This window comes from Cheilinus undulatus, linkage group 2 (genome assembly GCF_018320785.1).
Source record: "Cheilinus undulatus linkage group 2, ASM1832078v1, whole genome shotgun sequence".
In the NCBI taxonomy this organism is placed as follows: Eukaryota; Metazoa; Chordata; class Actinopteri; order Labriformes; family Labridae; genus Cheilinus; species Cheilinus undulatus.
Window position 1 is genome coordinate 43,711,022 of NC_054866.1, and position 16,722 is coordinate 43,727,743.

At 38.5% G+C, this 16,722-nt stretch overlaps 1 protein-coding gene across 10 annotated transcripts in view; it reads left to right on the top strand.

The window, feature by feature from the left end:
• The window catches only part of tenm4 (teneurin transmembrane protein 4), a 330,072-nt gene that overhangs the window by 271,323 nt on the left and 42,027 nt on the right, over positions 1-16,722 (top strand). For all 10 annotated transcript variants that reach the window (XM_041804631.1, XM_041804642.1, XM_041804649.1 and 7 more), the window contains 3 exons: positions 2,334-2,566; positions 5,167-5,321; positions 12,706-13,583. In XM_041804631.1, coding sequence (XP_041660565.1) covers positions 2,334-2,566; positions 5,167-5,321; positions 12,706-13,583 — 1,266 coding nt within the window. The remainder of the gene's footprint in view (positions 1-2,333; positions 2,567-5,166; positions 5,322-12,705; positions 13,584-16,722) is intronic.

Below are 16,722 nucleotides of genomic sequence, written 5' to 3' on the forward strand. Positions count from 1 at the left end.
AAATAACTGTTTTGTTTATTTATGCTTTGGTACAATATAGCCTTCTTAAAACCCCTTTAAAAAGAATTACCTTTTTATTGGTAATGTTAACAATGTACTACTTAATGTCTTAGTGTCTTAGTGTCTTAGTGTCTACTTAATGATTACACAACTTAATGATTAGGAAAGTACTGTTAACTTCATAGCTAACCCATAATGTGACCAAATACCAGAAAGCAAGATGATAAAGAAGAAGAAACTGAGACAATTTAGATTTGAAAATAACAGAATAATTGGGTAACAGGGTGAAGTTGCAAAAAGCAGTGGCAATATCGGGAAAAAAATTGGCCAAACATTCACAAAAGTAAATAAAAAGAGACAAAAAGGGTTCCTAGTGGTAAAATATGGAAACATGGGTTAAAACTAGCAAAGAGGAGGGAAAAAATGGCTACAACTGGCCAAAAGGGACAAAAATCTGTTAAATGTGGAAAAAAGTTCCAAATAATGGCAAAAATGGTTAAAAAGTAGCAAAAAGATTTGGCTTAAATGGATGAAAAGCAGCACAAAAAAAAAAACAAGAAAAAAAACAAGGGCAAAAAAGTGGAAAAATGTTTAAAGGTATTATAAAAGTACAACAATGGGTTAAGAAAGCGGCAAAAATGGGTTTGAAATAGCAAAAAAGCAGAAAATATGGACAAAATCTGCAACAAATTGGTTGAAGTGGTAAAATTGGGCAAAAAGTGGCCAAACAATGGCAAAAGAGGGTAAAATGTGGCAAAAATGTGTAAGAAGTGGCATAGAGAAGTGTCAATAATGGGCCACAATTTGCATAAAATGAGCAAAAATGGGTTAAATGTGGAAAAAGTTTCAAAAAAGTGGTAAAATGGGTTAAAAGTACCAAAAATATGGAAATCATGAGCAAAAAGCATCAAAAAAATAATTAAAGGTAGCAAAAACAATTAGAAAACATGCAAAAAATCAGAAAAATGTTAAAAGTTGCAGAAAAAAAATATTAAACACATACAAAAAGCAGCAAAAAATGTTGAAAGTAGCAACAAAACTGCACAAATGGGTTAAAAATAGCAAAAAAAAAAGTGGAAGGCAAGGAGAAAAGCAGCAAAAGACGGTTAAAATTACAAGAAAAATCGGCATAAATGGGTTAAAAAGTAGCACGAATCAATGATTTCAGCATCAGAACCCAATAGTAGTTTGACACACTTTTTGGCTCCTAATGAGCTAACTGTTAACCATGACGCTTGCTCCAATACTACTTATCCAACACATGACACATTCTGTAAATCACAGCTAGAGAGGGCCCATTCTCCGGTTTTTCAGGGTCCCAGGTGATTCTATAGGAAGGCCTGGGGACACATACGCTCTCACATGCAGTGGCCATCATTATACATATTTACCCCTGTTCAAGCGGCTTCACAGGTGTGATACATCGTGATGTAGACCAGGTGAATGGTCATTGGCAATACTTTTTAGCATCTTTGCTCCCTCATTAGGTCACAAAAAATTAATGAGTGATATACTGTTCAGTGAATAAAGCTTGTAAAGCACTGGTTTGATTGAACAGACTCCTCAATAAAAGGCAGGAAGTGACTAGACAAGATAGACTTGCTCACTGCATGTCTGTCAACTTTACAGCAATCAGTGCTGGCTGGGCTTCTGTTTAGCTCAGTGGGTAGAGCAGGTATCCATATACAAGAACCAAAGTTTTTAACACACCGGTCGAGCACTGATTTCTGATTCCATTACTGTTTGGTGCATGTCTTCCTCCACTCTCTCTCCATATTTCCTCTCTCTCTTCAGCTGTCCTATCAAATAAAGGCAAAAAATTGGCACACAGGAAGACAGGTTAACCCTTTTCACCCTGGGAGCAACCCAGAAATCAACAGTGGCTTATATATCAGTTCAACCTATAATCCAGATTTTCTCTTTTATTAAAGCATCCAGTAAACCACAATAAACTTTGCTGTACAGAATAATAACATATCAGTAAAACTGTACAGTATTTTTAAACACTCCAGCCCTGTTTCTGTCCATACACACACACAGACCAACAGAGTTCCCCTCTCCTTTGACAACAGAGGATTTCTAACTAAGCTGACTCTATTGTAAATGAGCTCCACCATTATGTCATGTTTAATCTCTTTCTATTTTGCCACATTTAATCTTCATTCTATTTTTCTTTTTTTTCCCCATGTCCTTGGTTTAAACTGTAATTGTGCCAAATTGACTCCCTAAATGGCTTTTGAATCCATTTTAATTGTATTACACAATGTTTCTTATTGAAAGCACTGTAGTCCCTCCAGCTTTATTGACTCTGGCTTCTTTTCCTCTCCTCTCAGCAACAGCCCCGCTCATAAGTACTACCTGGCCACCAGTCCAGTGAACGGAGCCGTGTACCTTTCGGACACCAGCAGCAGGAAAGTGTTCAAGGTGAAATCCCTGAATGTTGTGAAAGATGTGGCCAAGAATCTGGAGCTGGTGGCCGGCACAGGGGATCAGTGTCTCCCGTACGATGACAGCCGCTGTGGGGACGGAGGGAAAGCTGTGGAGGCAACTCTCACAAACCCCAGAGGTATTGTTCTGATGCTTTCATTATCCGTAGTGGTTTTTTTTTTTTCAAATTTGTGTGGGGTCTTGTTTTGTGTTTTCTTTCAGTTTGACTAGAATTCATAGCTGGGGACTAAAGTCCCAGAGGCTAGATCGATACTGTTCAGTCTTGATGCATTAAATTCTCGTCTCTGACCTCCATCACTCACCATACACATAGCCCACAGGCTTCAAATAGTCTGATATTCTGTTTAATTTTCACTGTATTTTATGTTTAGAGGATTCTTTTTAAATCTTGTTGCCTCCATGTATGGATTATAGCAGGGGTCATCAACTACATTTGTATAAAGGTCAGCTCTTGTCTCTACAGGCAATGCTGGGGCCAGACCTTCAAATGAACTAGAATGAAACAAATGTTTTGGTCAGATAACATATTATGGTATTAGCTTTAATTTTTAGGCACTAACAGTGAAATCAGTTCCTATACTGCAGCCTCCCACTTACGCAAGAGTGTAGGGCTGCAGACCTCTCTGATACAGCCCTCTCCCATATGGACCTCCAACAGCAATCGGGGAACCACGATCCCTTCAGCTTGTGAGCTTCTTATTTTCAAAATAAAAGAAGGCATCTGGTCACATTGTTTGCTTATTTTTGTTTATTTTTATATTCATATTTCATTAAATTAAGAGGAAATACTTCTTATTTTCGCGTTGCATGGTCGCATTTATATGCATTTTTTGTTTATTTTTATATTTGTTTTTTAAAATAAATTCAAAGAAATACTTCTTTTCACTAGTCATATTATATGCTTATTTCCGTTCTTTTTTATTCAGATTTCATACTGAATAAGAAGAAATACTTCTGGAATTTTAAAAAGCTCATGTCTGGGGAGCTCGTGATGTGAGCTTCTAGTTTTCAAAATAAAATATGTCATCTGGTCCTATTATAAGTTTATTTTTATGTTTGTATTTCATATTAATTTTAGAGGAAAAATCTAGAATTTTGAAAGTAAAAGATAATGAAATGTACTTTTATGTAAATTTTTGAATTTTATTTCATATTAAATTAAGACAGCACACTTAGTTATATGTCCATCTATGCATATTTTTATTTTCACATCTCATATTAAATCAAGAATAACTATGTGGTTGCATTTTAAAAGGTAATATAATATTATGTTTCCTTAAAAACCATATAAGTAGGGGGTATAACTGTTAAGGTTAAGAACTCATTATCATACAACAAACTACATAGATGTCTGAAAAAATATGTTCATATTTATTTGCAGTTACTAATCGAGCTCTGATTCCAGTTTTTAGGGAAAAAACAGACCTGCATTTTTAAAAATCTTTTTCTGTTGTTTATTGACAAGGTTGGCCCAACCCCCTGAAACCAAAGGTGTGTACCGTCACTAATCACCAGGTGAAAGGTTATATTATACAAATAATAATACAAATAATACCCCCCACTGAATTGGAAAAATAATCTTGAATTCCTTTTCCCACATTTTTGACCTGATGGGCTCATTGTTGTAAAACCCTCTTCAGTGGGACGTAGGCATGAGGTCTGTATGGGAGAGGGCTGTAACAAGGAGGTCTCTGAGCTGCAGCACCTGTCCCACATGGAGGCAACTGAAATAATTTGGCTACATATTTCCTGTTGTCCATCACTGGGTTTAATGCTCATATACTGTGATGAATGGTTAAAAACATCTGCAGGAAACAGGTCTTTTGTTTCTCAGGCAGGAAAAAGGCATCCATCAAGAGCCTGAAATGCAAAGTTGATAGAAAAAACTGAAGATTCAATCTGGATTAGGCTGATGAATATGGGTTTATCGTGCATCGTATTTGCTAATGATGGCTGACAAGTGGATTTCTGTCAGAACAGATCAAATGTTAACTCATTCTTGATAAATTATCAGAAATAGCTTTTGAGGTTGTTATTACAGCTGAAGACAAAGGATACCCTAAAAACCACAACATCTTGTAGCCTCTTCACATTTTCTGAATTCAATCATCTATTTGGGGGCCAGACAGAAAGCTTTGTGGCTGTCAGTTGTTGGTCTCTGGACTATACATTAGTCATTAAATTGCGCGTTTACTGTTGTCCTCTGTTGGGATGACACTGTGGATCACAAGAACTGAAATAACCGTTAAGTTTGGGGAAAAAAGCACAGCACGCATCATATGGTTCATGTTTATATTAAAAAGAATATTATTTTGCTGTTTCTTATGTAGACTAGATGCTCAAAGCTGCTTCAGTTTTATTTGGCAGACTGTGAAGTGATATAATAAAGCAGAGATGAGAATAAATAAGGATGATATTCTCACATTTATTGTTGTTTGAGGCTGAGACTGCACACAGAAAGTGGCTTTATTGATGAAATTTATGTTGTAATTGAATCAATAGATACAGTTCTCTTCATCCATTTTGATGTTTCTATTGTTCTCAATATTGATTTGAAGATCAATTCCTACATTAGTTGTCATTGCAGTGATTAGTGTTTAATTTTCATCACAGTGAATAGACTGTAATTGTCATTTAGTGGTGCTTTAAGCTAAAGATAAAGAAAATAACTGATGGATATTTCTCTCTCCTGCCCATTGGTTGGCTTTTTATCTGCAGGCATTACGGTGGATAAGTACGGCATAATCTTCTTTGTGGATGGAACCATGATTCGTCGGATTGATCAAAACGGTATCATCTCTACTCTTCTGGGCTTCAATGACCTGACCTCAGCCCGACCTCTCAGCTGTGATTCTGTGATGGACATCTCTCAGGTACGACCTTTCTGACCCGGGCAGTCGCCATGTGTCTTCTTGTCTCTCAGCCTACACCATTCACCTTGGCTGACCCTGACTCCAGGATGCTTTTATCTCCATGTGAGCTTTTGTTTCAGTAGCTGGAAGCTCCTAGCCTGGATCCAGTATCCTTTGATCTGGATTTGATCCACATTTGTTTATTGGCTGCATCATAGGGGCTTTTAAATTCGCAGGACTTGCGAAGGATACTAAGGTAGAGGAAGACAGTTAGAGCCCCCAGGCGTTTAGCACTGTGCTGCGATTTCATGGTTTTCCTGAGTTCATTTAAGCTCATGTCAGTAAGATTTCTGTATCTGTTATTTACCATAAATTACATCTGGGAAATAGTTCAAGTAAGGTTGTGTTTTTAAAGCTCTGCCAAAGAGACTACATTAGGAAATACGGCAAAAAAAATGCACTTTATAAAAACTGGATGCGGTAAAAACTTAACGGCTCATAGAAAACACAAAAAAAGTGCAATTTTTTTTATGGCAGTTGATGATATGTTTTAATTGTGTGTGTGTTTGTTGCACTCATGATAAATTGAACTTCATGTAAAGGCTGCAACTAAATTCATTTGATATAGAAATTTCTGAATTTGCTGCAAAGGATCTGATTTCAAGAGAGGAGCCCAAAACTCAGCTTGCCAGCATGAATCACAAATGCAATTTATCTTGTGGTTAACAAGCAAAAACAAATAAAAATGAAAATTAGCAGTAAATGGGAGTCAGTCTAGGCTGAAAGAACCAGCAGGAACCAGAATAAATACACCACTAGAGTACAGAGCCGTTTGGAAACAGGAGATGTCTTGTCCAGCCCATAGTACACAAGGCCTTTCAACCTATAGCTGTAAGGGGGGATCAAAATGAACTATAACCTCGCTGGCTCTCAATTCAATCACACATGTTCACTGATGCAAACTCACATATGTACCAGAGCAGCACAACAGGCAGGACACCTCCCCCAGGCAAGGGTACAGCACTGAGGTCACATCTCTTTCTGGCTCACTGACTTCCCTTTGGAGGTGATGAAACATACTTCTTCTGATCATTTTGTACACCTTATTTAAGTTATTTTAAACAAAAATAGAGAGATTGTTTTACACAGAGTCTTTGAAAATGCAAAAAATCAGTTTACTCAATTGGGTAATTAGTGTGTCCATAAAATAATTGTGGGCTTTATAATTACTTCCTTGACATGCTCTCTACTACTACTCTTGATTTAAGAGCTTATTCTTTTGTCCTTTAAAGCCTTGTCTTATTCACTCACAAAACAGCCACAAAGCTCACCCTCAGTGAAAAATAATACAATGTATTATTATAAGTCACTCACACACTTTAACTTCATTCACTAAACATTTTTCATATATTTACTTTAAAAGTATCCCTGCTTGTTAAGCCATACTGACCTTATTAGAATATATTAGTGTTTTTTTAATTGTTCTCCTTCCCTCGTCTGTCAGATGGTTTCAACCTCAGGCTAGCAGTGTTAATTTCGACACCCATTTTTAATGTTAGTCTTAGTCTTTTGATTAGATGTCTTTAAGTTTTAGTCACATTTTAGTCATTTCTACTGTTTTTAACCATAGTCTAGTTTTAGTCAACAAAAAGGCCTCACAGTTTAGTTCTGACTTTTAGTCCCAGCGTTTATTCTCTTGCCTAAATCTGGTACCAAATCATGGTAGTGTGTTCTATACATCCTGCCAAACCTGGGGTCCCTGCTTTCTACAGCTAAAAGGCAAAAGAGATTCAGATACAATCTTCTTTGACAGTTTTACCCACAGTTGAGAAATATCATGGATTTTTAATATCTGACTAAAGCTAAATTACATTTTAGTCATCTTGACGAAAACTAAACATTCTTTTCGTCAGTTTTAGTCATCACAGATCTGATTTTGTTACACTTAGTCTAGTTTTTGTCCTGGAAGAAAAGACTGTTGACGAACATTTTTAGTCATAGCTTTAGTCAATGAAATTAACACTGCAGGCTAGGCCTGGACAATAAAATGAAAAATCTAGTTTTTGAAAAAATTAAAACCCAGATTTTCTCTTGAACTTCATCATGAGCTTCGCCTGGTTGAGCACATGACTGGACAGAAAAGCTGTTTCAGAATGTGGAACATTTGGACAGTTTCAACACTGGCATGCAGAGCAGATTTATGAATAAAGACTCAAATAAATTTCAGAATGAAGCCCAACTAACAAAATAAAAATGTCTATTATAAATTGGGAAGTGTAGTCTATTTTTACCGTTATTGATTCCATTCTAACTTACAGTTGCAAGAAAAAGTATGTGACACGATAGGGTTCAAATTAAAATCTTCGATTTAGGTAAAAAAGCAGGCCTGTATGCAAACAGAAAGTCAATTATCCTCAGTAAGAGACAGCAAAAACATCCAAAATGATGCAAAAAAACAGTTTTTAATGCAAAATAGTGGAATTTTAAAATGCAGTAGAAATGCATTGAAAATTGGTGAACTGAAGACCAAGGTCCATGCAGAGGATCCTCAAATCTGGAAGAGCTTGAGAAATTAGCCAAAGGAGAATGGGATTGGATTCCTCAGGAGACGTGTCTGAGATTTGTTTAGAATTACAACAAACTACAGGCAGCCAAAAAGGAGACACAACTATTAGCATCAAAGGGGCTGATCATTTTGACCCTGGTAGTTTTTGTGAAATAATTTTGTTTCTATGTGTGAGTTGAATAATGTAAGCATCTAAAATAAAAGTAGGATGTTTGGAAAGCTGTGATTACAAAAAAGGCCTTTGCTCTGTTTAACAGCACTAGGCAAATACTTTAAAAAAGTGACATTTTCATCTTGGAGGCTAATCATTTTGTCCTCATCCGCAAGTCCACAGTGGCCTTAACAGTAATTTCTTACAACAGATAAAACTCTAGATTGTGTAAGTTCTGTGTTATCTTAAACGCTTTTGTTTTGGTCATATTATCACGCAAAGAGCACTGCTAGTACTTCATCATAAGACTTGCCCTTTGCACTTGTACTATTTTGTTTCTTGCCCCGTTGGGTGTGTTTTAAGTGAGCAAACCTGTCCTATGGGGGCCTGTCATACCAGCAGAGAATCCTTCTGAGTGTATGAAATGATGAATCTGGTGCAGGGGGGCAAAGCCTGCAGCTGCCCATTTCCAGCCTCAGGGGAACTCCTGCCTCATGACCTGTGCTTGCTGCCAACCTAACACGCACACACAAACACAAGCGCCTATAGATCCTCAGCATCCCAGCTCCAAGACAGCCAGGACACAGGCAGACTGACTGCAGCTCTACAACGATGACAAATCGCACAAGCACTGCCAGAGACACTCAGACAGTAAAAAGCATCCATTAAAAATTCATCCAGGGCACATAGCTTCCTACTTCAAACACTCCCCATCCCCTCACTTAGAAGCAGAGTTCCTCAGGAGAAGCCTTACCGTAGTGGTCATTACTTTTGCTGTACCTCACCTGTTCTTGTTGAAAAAATGGCAGATTTTTCTCTCTCTTCGTTGATGAGGTCATTGTTATCTTGCAATGCCATCTGTGCAGTGAGCGTTCTGCAGCACAATTCTGTCTTAATTTGATCTGCAGCGTTCGGCTTTATAGCTGCCGCATCTTTTATCTTTATATCATCATACAAAAGGACAAGAGTTTGACCCCGTTCAAGTATGCATTAATTTGTTTATACCAAGGCCTTGAGCCCTTGCTGTTTCAGAAATGTGTCTCGTTTTCTGTTTTCAGGACTTGAAAATCTCTTCCTCATCCCCTGCAGAGTTCAAACTCAAATAGAGGGAAGCCATGTCTTGAAACAAGATCACTTGAACACATTTCAAGGATGTTAGCAGCCCCAGAAAGCTTTATCAAGTCTTTGACTATGACAGTCGGTTCAAATCTGAGAGGGACTTCAAATAGTGACGTATTACTTTTCTTCAGACAGGCATCATGCTGGTATGAGCAAAGAGTGAAGCTATCGCTAATAGAAGTTGGCATTATAGTTCTAATACAGGCTCAAATATTTAAAAATAGATATGTGTTGTGCTGGTTCAAATCCATGGCTTGCTCCCGTGGCTGTATTTTAGTGTCTTTTTTGCTGGTGGCGGCTGTGTCAGCCAAGCACAATTGACAGCTGCCTGACTGTCTAAAGAGAGGGGGGTGTATGATCGGGTTACAGCATATGGGACAGCAGCTCGGGAAATATCCCCTCATCAGTCAGAGTGGCGTGAAAACCTCCTTACAGGCAGCTCCCTTGAGCCACTCCACACTCTGGCTCATAAAATATTTAACCACCAGTGTTGACAAGAAATAGGTTTTAAGAAATTGAAAGTCTCCCCTTCATTTCCCAAGTAAATGCATTTTCTGCTAAGGGAAAGATGACATGCATCCACTGCCTGTCTGCTGTTTGTTGTATGAGGCCAAAGATATGTCCTATTATATAAGCCTCCTCTGTATTGTGGGGGTTTATGGGAGGCGTGCTGTGTGTGATATTCGGATCTGTTTTTCAATCAAAGCTGGACTGGAGCTCGAGTTAGAAAGAGTGGCAGGGTTTCAAGAACATGACCAATGCCAGGCCTTTAGACACATTACAATAATAATCCCAGAGGAGCCTCCTGTGGTTTATCTTTGCCAGCGTGTGCCATTAGCAGGTAAATAAAACTGACAACACTCAGACAGTTAACTGGAGTGACTGCTTTTGTTTATTTCTTTAGCTCTCTGATATTTTTCCTTCCTGCTCGGCTTTAGTATAAAATCTAATATCAAAAAAAAAATTGGGGCGTTGTGTAAAATAAGGATAAAATACAGTGATCTGGAAATGCTTTTCAACCCATACTTTAATGAATACAGCACAAAGTCAAGATATTTTCTGTTCAAACTGATTATCTTCATTGTTTTTAAATATACACATATTTTGAATTGGCTGCTTGAAAAATGTTCCAAAAAAGTTGAGACAGAGCAGAATAGGCTTTAAAAGTAGTGGAATGGTAAAAAAAAATAAAATAAAAACTGAAACTTCCCACAGGTAAGACAGTTGACTGGTAACAGTTGATATTACCATTTATTTTCACTGTCAACGCTCGTGCAAATTTCTCCACTTTGTGAAAGAAGGCATGAGCTAAAAGTACATTGGATCATGAACAGCTTACCTGTATGCACAGTAATAGGGAGTTTAGAGTTCTTTGATTGATTGATCTGCCAGCCAATTTAATTGGACGATTACAGCCCATTAAAAATAATCGTTAATCAGTGAAAGGTTGGCTGATAGATGCCGATATTAACACTTGTATTTTCACTAATGCAGGGAATATGACTTGGTGTTACTTAGACATGAGGTCTGTGTTGTGTTTTTTTTTTTTTTTATCAGGTAGAGAGCGCTCTAACTCATTTCATGGCACACGCTCCATATTTACCTCCTTACAGTAAAGTTGAACTAGAGCCTCAAGCAGCTTGGCTGAGCATCTAATTTGTTTAACAGAGCGGTTTGCCTCAACAGTATGTTTTTAACTAGTTGGAAAAATAAACAATAACTCCATAAGTTTCATGTTTCAACCCAACACCCTTGGTCATGAGTCATGGCATGCTTTGTGGCAGTCGAGCTATTTGGGTTTTTTTCATTACTCAGTTATAAAATTGTATGTAGAAGTGTAATTGACTGATACTGCCGACCTACTATAGTCTGTAATATCATCAAAGGATTTAGAGAACCTGAGAAACCCCTGCATGTAAATGCCAGCTTGAAAACCAAGATTGAATGCCTGTGACCTCCGACCCCTCAAGCAGCACTTTATTAGAAACTGGCATCGTTCTGTGATAGTTACTACAACATGGACTCAGGAACACTTTGGAGATCCACTGTCAGTTAACATATGAGTCTCTTCATTTACAAATGTAGGTTAAGACCCTGCCCGGCAAAGTGAAAGCCATAAATTAACAACACCACTTCATTTATACTGAGAGGTGAAGACAAGTTTTGGATCAACATGCTTCCATCTAGATGGCATCTTTTTCATGGTTGCCCCTGCTTATTTCAGCAAAACAATGCCAAGCCACGTTCTTTACTAGTTACAACAGCATGACTGAATAAGGGACTAGTCTGACAATGCATGCAGTCCAGACCTGTCTCCTGTTGAAAATGTGTGATGCATTATAAAGCATAAAATACAACAATGGAAATTTTGCCCCACTGAGCAACTAAAGATGTACATCAAGCAAGAAAGGGAAAGAATTCCACTTTCAGTTTTTTGCAAATAGTGTTTGCATTTTCCAGACACTTGTAGAGTGTTGTGAGAAGAAAAGGTGATTTAGCACAGTGATTAATATGTTTCTGTCCTGACTTTTTTGGAATGTGTTGCAGGCGTCAAATTCGTAAAGTGTGTACATTAAAAAAACAGTAAAGCTTATGAATTTGAATACTTAACATCTTGTCTGTGGTCTGTTCAATGGAATTTAGGTTGAAAAGGATTCACAAATCACTGTTCATACATATATTACACAGTGTCTCAACTTTTTGGAACAGGGTTTTTATATTCAGTGATAGTAATAGCTCCATAAATTAAATCACCTTCAGTTCAGAGTCATAGGACAGAGTATCGCGAGCAATGTGAAGGCTGCTCTCATCTATTGATACAGGGAACCTGAACCTGTTTGTTTGGTCCTGATTTTAATCAGCCTCCTTTGTTGGTGCTCCAAGGCCTCTATTGAAATATGGCACTTCATATAATGTTCCTACGAGATTCCCATGGGACCTCAAGTGAGAGGGAGATCGGTAAATTGGATGAATCCAATCATTCCAATTTGTTAAAAGCCTGATGCCTTGTTTGCCGAACAATAAGTCATGATTTAGGAGGCCAGAGGCAGGTTAGACTTTCATTCAGCAAGTGCGCTCCAGTTTCTTTTCAAGGACTCGAAGCAATCTCTTGTCATTACAGAATTAATAACCCAAAGTAGGAAAAACAGTGGAGGTGAAGAATGCGAATGCCCAGTCCTTGGGTGTCCAGAGTTCTCATGATCGATTGCGGTGTGTTTTTTTCCAGCTAATCTGATCATTTGAATGATCTCCCCTTGTTCTGCCCTTCACCGCTACATTGTTATCTTTGATCTAAAAAGTCCTGTTTTTTGCCTTTTAACAGTACTGCAGCTGCTATTTTCATCTTTATCAGATAATAAACTGTTCAGAAAGTGTTTGTGCCTTCAGCGTAAACTATGAGATAGCCTACCTTTCTCACAGCAGCGTGTATTCCTTGTAAGCTCTTCTCAATGATTCTTCCCTTGTGAGACTCTTTCCCTCTGATAAAGTGAAAAATGTGTGGATCAATACGAGTATGGTCTGTTTTTGTGACCTGAAGCTGATATTCTTTGTGTATTTTTTCCTTCTAGGTGCGTCTTGAGTGGCCCACAGACCTAGCGGTGAGCCCCATGGATAACTCCCTGTACGTGCTGGACAACAACGTAGTCCTGCAGATCTCAGAAAACCATCAAGTCCGAATTGTCGCAGGCCGGCCTATGCACTGCCAAGTACCTGGGATCGACCACTTCCTTATGAGCAAGGTGGCCATCCATGCCACCCTGGAGTCCGCCAATGCCCTGGCTGTGTCCCACAACGGCATTTTGTACATCGCTGAGTCGGATGAAAAGAAAATAAACCGAGTGCGGCAGGTGTCCACTAACGGAGAGATCTCCCTGGTTGCAGGTGCTCCAAGTGGCTGTGACTGTAAGAATGACGCCAACTGTGATTGTTACTCTGGTGATGAAGGCTACGCCAAAGACGCCAAACTAAATGCACCTTCCTCTCTAGCGGTATGTCCAGATGGTGAACTTTATATTGCAGATCTTGGAAACATTCGGATCCGCTACGTGCGCAAAAACAAGCCCTATCTGAATCCCCTCAGCATGTATGAGGTGTCCTCTCCCATTAACGATGAGCTTTACTTATTCGACTCCAACGGCAGCCATATTTTCACACAAAGTCTTACAACAGGAGACCACCTCTACAATCTGACCTACACAGGAGTGGGAGATCTGAGCAGCATCACCGATAAGAATAAAAACACTGTGATTATCAGACGTGACACAACAGGGCTACCACTGTGGCTTATGGTTCCTGACGGGCAGACATTCTGGTTCACCATCGGCACCAACAACGCCCTCAAAACAGTCGCCGCACAGGGTCAAGAGCTCGCTGTTATGACTTATCATGGAAGCTCGGGGCTTCTGGCGACTAAGACGAATGAAAATGGATGGACAACCTTCTTTGAGTGAGTTTTTCCCCAGTCCTTACACCTGAAGTCTGAGTCCCAGTTGACCTGAGTATAGATTTCTGCCTTATCCTAGTGAGAGAGCGACTGAAAAGATCTGTTAAATCTCTCATATCATTTCTTGAGTATCTGAAATGGGAGCTTTAAATTCTTGGTTACACAGATTCTAAGGTGTTTTAGTGAGCAAATAGTATGACTATAAGATATCTTTGACATCTGAGTTTAGGGTTTAGGCACATAAAGTACCTTGTATGCCTTTATGTCTGTTTCCACAGAGTACAAGACCTGTTGAAATATCGATGTAATCCTATTTGCTGTTATCATACCAAATAGGATTACAGGATCATATGTTCCTCATCTTCACCCTTGCTTGCAGTGACAGACTGTCATTTTTTGGAATATAGAGGTTCAGGAATAATGTATATCTACTGGAAAGCATGCTTATCCTGTAGGATTGTCAGAAGACTTAAGCAAAATAGAAAAGCAAGAGGTGGTAACAGATGCAGGCTAACCACACATTGTGAAGGGAAAATTAAAACACTCCCACATACTGCTGCATTGAAGCTTAGGATTTTATGTTCATGTGACTCCTATGAAGCAATCTGTCCCTTAGCTTAATATGCTGTACCAAGGGATAGCGTGCTAACAGGATGTCATTCCAAAAAGTGTGATTAAGCAGATTGGCTGGTCAGACATCTGTTACACCTCACTGGAGGAATATAACACTCTGACACATAATCAGACGCTCTGTTTAATCTAGGCAGACATTTATCACCTGTGTTTGATTTGGATGTCATCTGAGACGGTTTGCATCGCCGTTTCTCAAGGTAGAGTGAATTGCCTACGGCTTCGACAAATCCAGTGGGTGGGCAGGAGTCTGAATTATTTCTTTGTGAATTCCTCTAAAATGGCTGCTTTTTATATCAGGTTTGAGAATACTGTTCTCCATTATGTAAAGAGAAGAGAGAGCTATTATAGCAGCAGTGACCCAAAGGGCTTGTTTAAGGGGGGAATAAAAACAATGGAGGTTCATTACAGACTGAATTTCTCTCATGCCACACCTATACTCAGAAACATAAAAAATAAGAGTGCCTACATGTTTGGGATGTTTGAGGCAGACGTAATTACGTGGGGTTTATGTGAAATAAATATACACCCAGTACTAGATTTGGTTTAATTCTCAGCTTTAGTGCCTGTAAATGCACACAGTAGAGTTCAGCATATTAATCTGTTCAACAGTTGGTGCATTGAGACAGAAGTCATGTCACTAGTAAAACTAAGAGATTCAGACTCTATATATCTGGATGCTAAACAAGTCACCACATAGAAAAAAAAAGCCTAACAGGTTGTTTGCATTTGACGTCATGTCACAGCAAAGAAGTCCAGATGGAGGGCAGAAAGTGATTTCTGCAGAAAGAAGCACTATCAGAATGTCAAAGTTTTGTGCTATTTGCTCTGCCAACAATTCGATTTGTGAAAATAATTGTAACTACGTTTGATTTACCAAATGTAGTGAAACATTCAGACATAAAGTTTGAAAAGCTTGCAGAGAAAGTGCAGCAGACCTGAATTTAAAAACCCTCTGTCTAAAGGAGTGGAATCAGACTCATATTTGGTCTGTTTCACCAAGTGGTCTGATTTGCTTTAGTATGCTTCGGCATAGTACACCCAGATATTGCTTGTGTTTCCACAGCCATTGTCCGTCAAGCCTTTTGCTCACCTCGATGGTATCTCTTTCTCCTCTTAGAAAACTTCATCATTTGGTTCAGCTCAGTAAAAGAGCCGGTTTATTGACTTCGAACGGCTTTTTATCGGGTGCCAGTTTGGCTTTTCAAATGTGTAGTAAATCAAGAAAAAAAAGAAAGGAAACTGGCACTCAAACTGGAACCATCTCTTATGAAGTCGGTTCATATGACTGAGCCAGTTCTGGGAATCTGCTCGGTCATTACTCAGTCACTTCCCCCACTTGGCTTATTTGCTCAGTAGTGTATCATTGTTTCTCTTAAAAGCATGCTTAAGTCAAAATTAGGTAGAAAAGCTGTTAGAGGCACAGCTAGCCTTTTAGCTCAGTACAAGAATCTTCAAGAAACTTGTCCCCCTTCATCTGGTTCAACAAGTCATTTATGATACTGATGGCCTCCATGCCAAGTAAATACAAAAAAAACCCAAAAAAACAAAAAAACACTTTTTGTAATGTGTAGGGAGCATACTCACTGTATCTAGAAATTTTCCATTGATTACTGTAGCATGGAGTTCTGGTGTGCTACTTCCAGCCCCCATCTAAAATTTCTGCATCATCAGGATCACATGACTGCTAACAACCTCCACAGCCTATACATAAAAAACAAGGGTAATATAAAAACTACAATTCATAGCACATAAATTCAGCCCACAAGGGCTCTCAGTCATAACAAAAAAAGATGGCACAGAGGGTTTGCAAATGAACCTCAAATTGAGTTAAGACAGATGTAGGGAGCTTGAACTAGAGAAGCCACACTCAATGGCAGAGAATTGTTGTGGTCAGTTAAAAGTAGGCAACACTATTGATGCAGTTCACTGTATGCCATCAATGTTATTCTCCACTCTATTTATTTTGGATCATTGCAATAATTACCCTTGTCAAGCAGATCACCTGTAGTAGCCTAATAACTGAATATGAGAGACATATTTCAAAATCCAAAGTGTATTCTGAAATGTACAGTTTAATTATAGTGCTAAAAGTACATGTTAAAGAGTAGCTGTAGGAGTCAGGAGTCTGTGTCTATCGAGAGCAGCGATGGGTTCACGTGCATTTGGATAGCATAGTTTAAAGAAGGCAATTAAGCAAAATAAAGTTATTTGTGAATATTACCTTAAAGATCCTAAAAGATATGACCACTTTGAATAGTCTTTAGGTTAGATATTTTTGTTTACAATGTCCTACACAGTCTATGTAATTTTTTTTCAACTTTTAAAGGGAGCAGGAAAAGTGGCATGGACTGCAAAAGACACAAATTTGCCACCTCAAATGACCAAGATGCATATTGGCATGATTTTCTCTGTGGATCTCTATGTGTTCTGAAATAAGGTAGATAATCTGGCCTAGAAATTTTAACTTTACAAACTACAGACAGGGTTAGTTTGCACAGGATTACATACA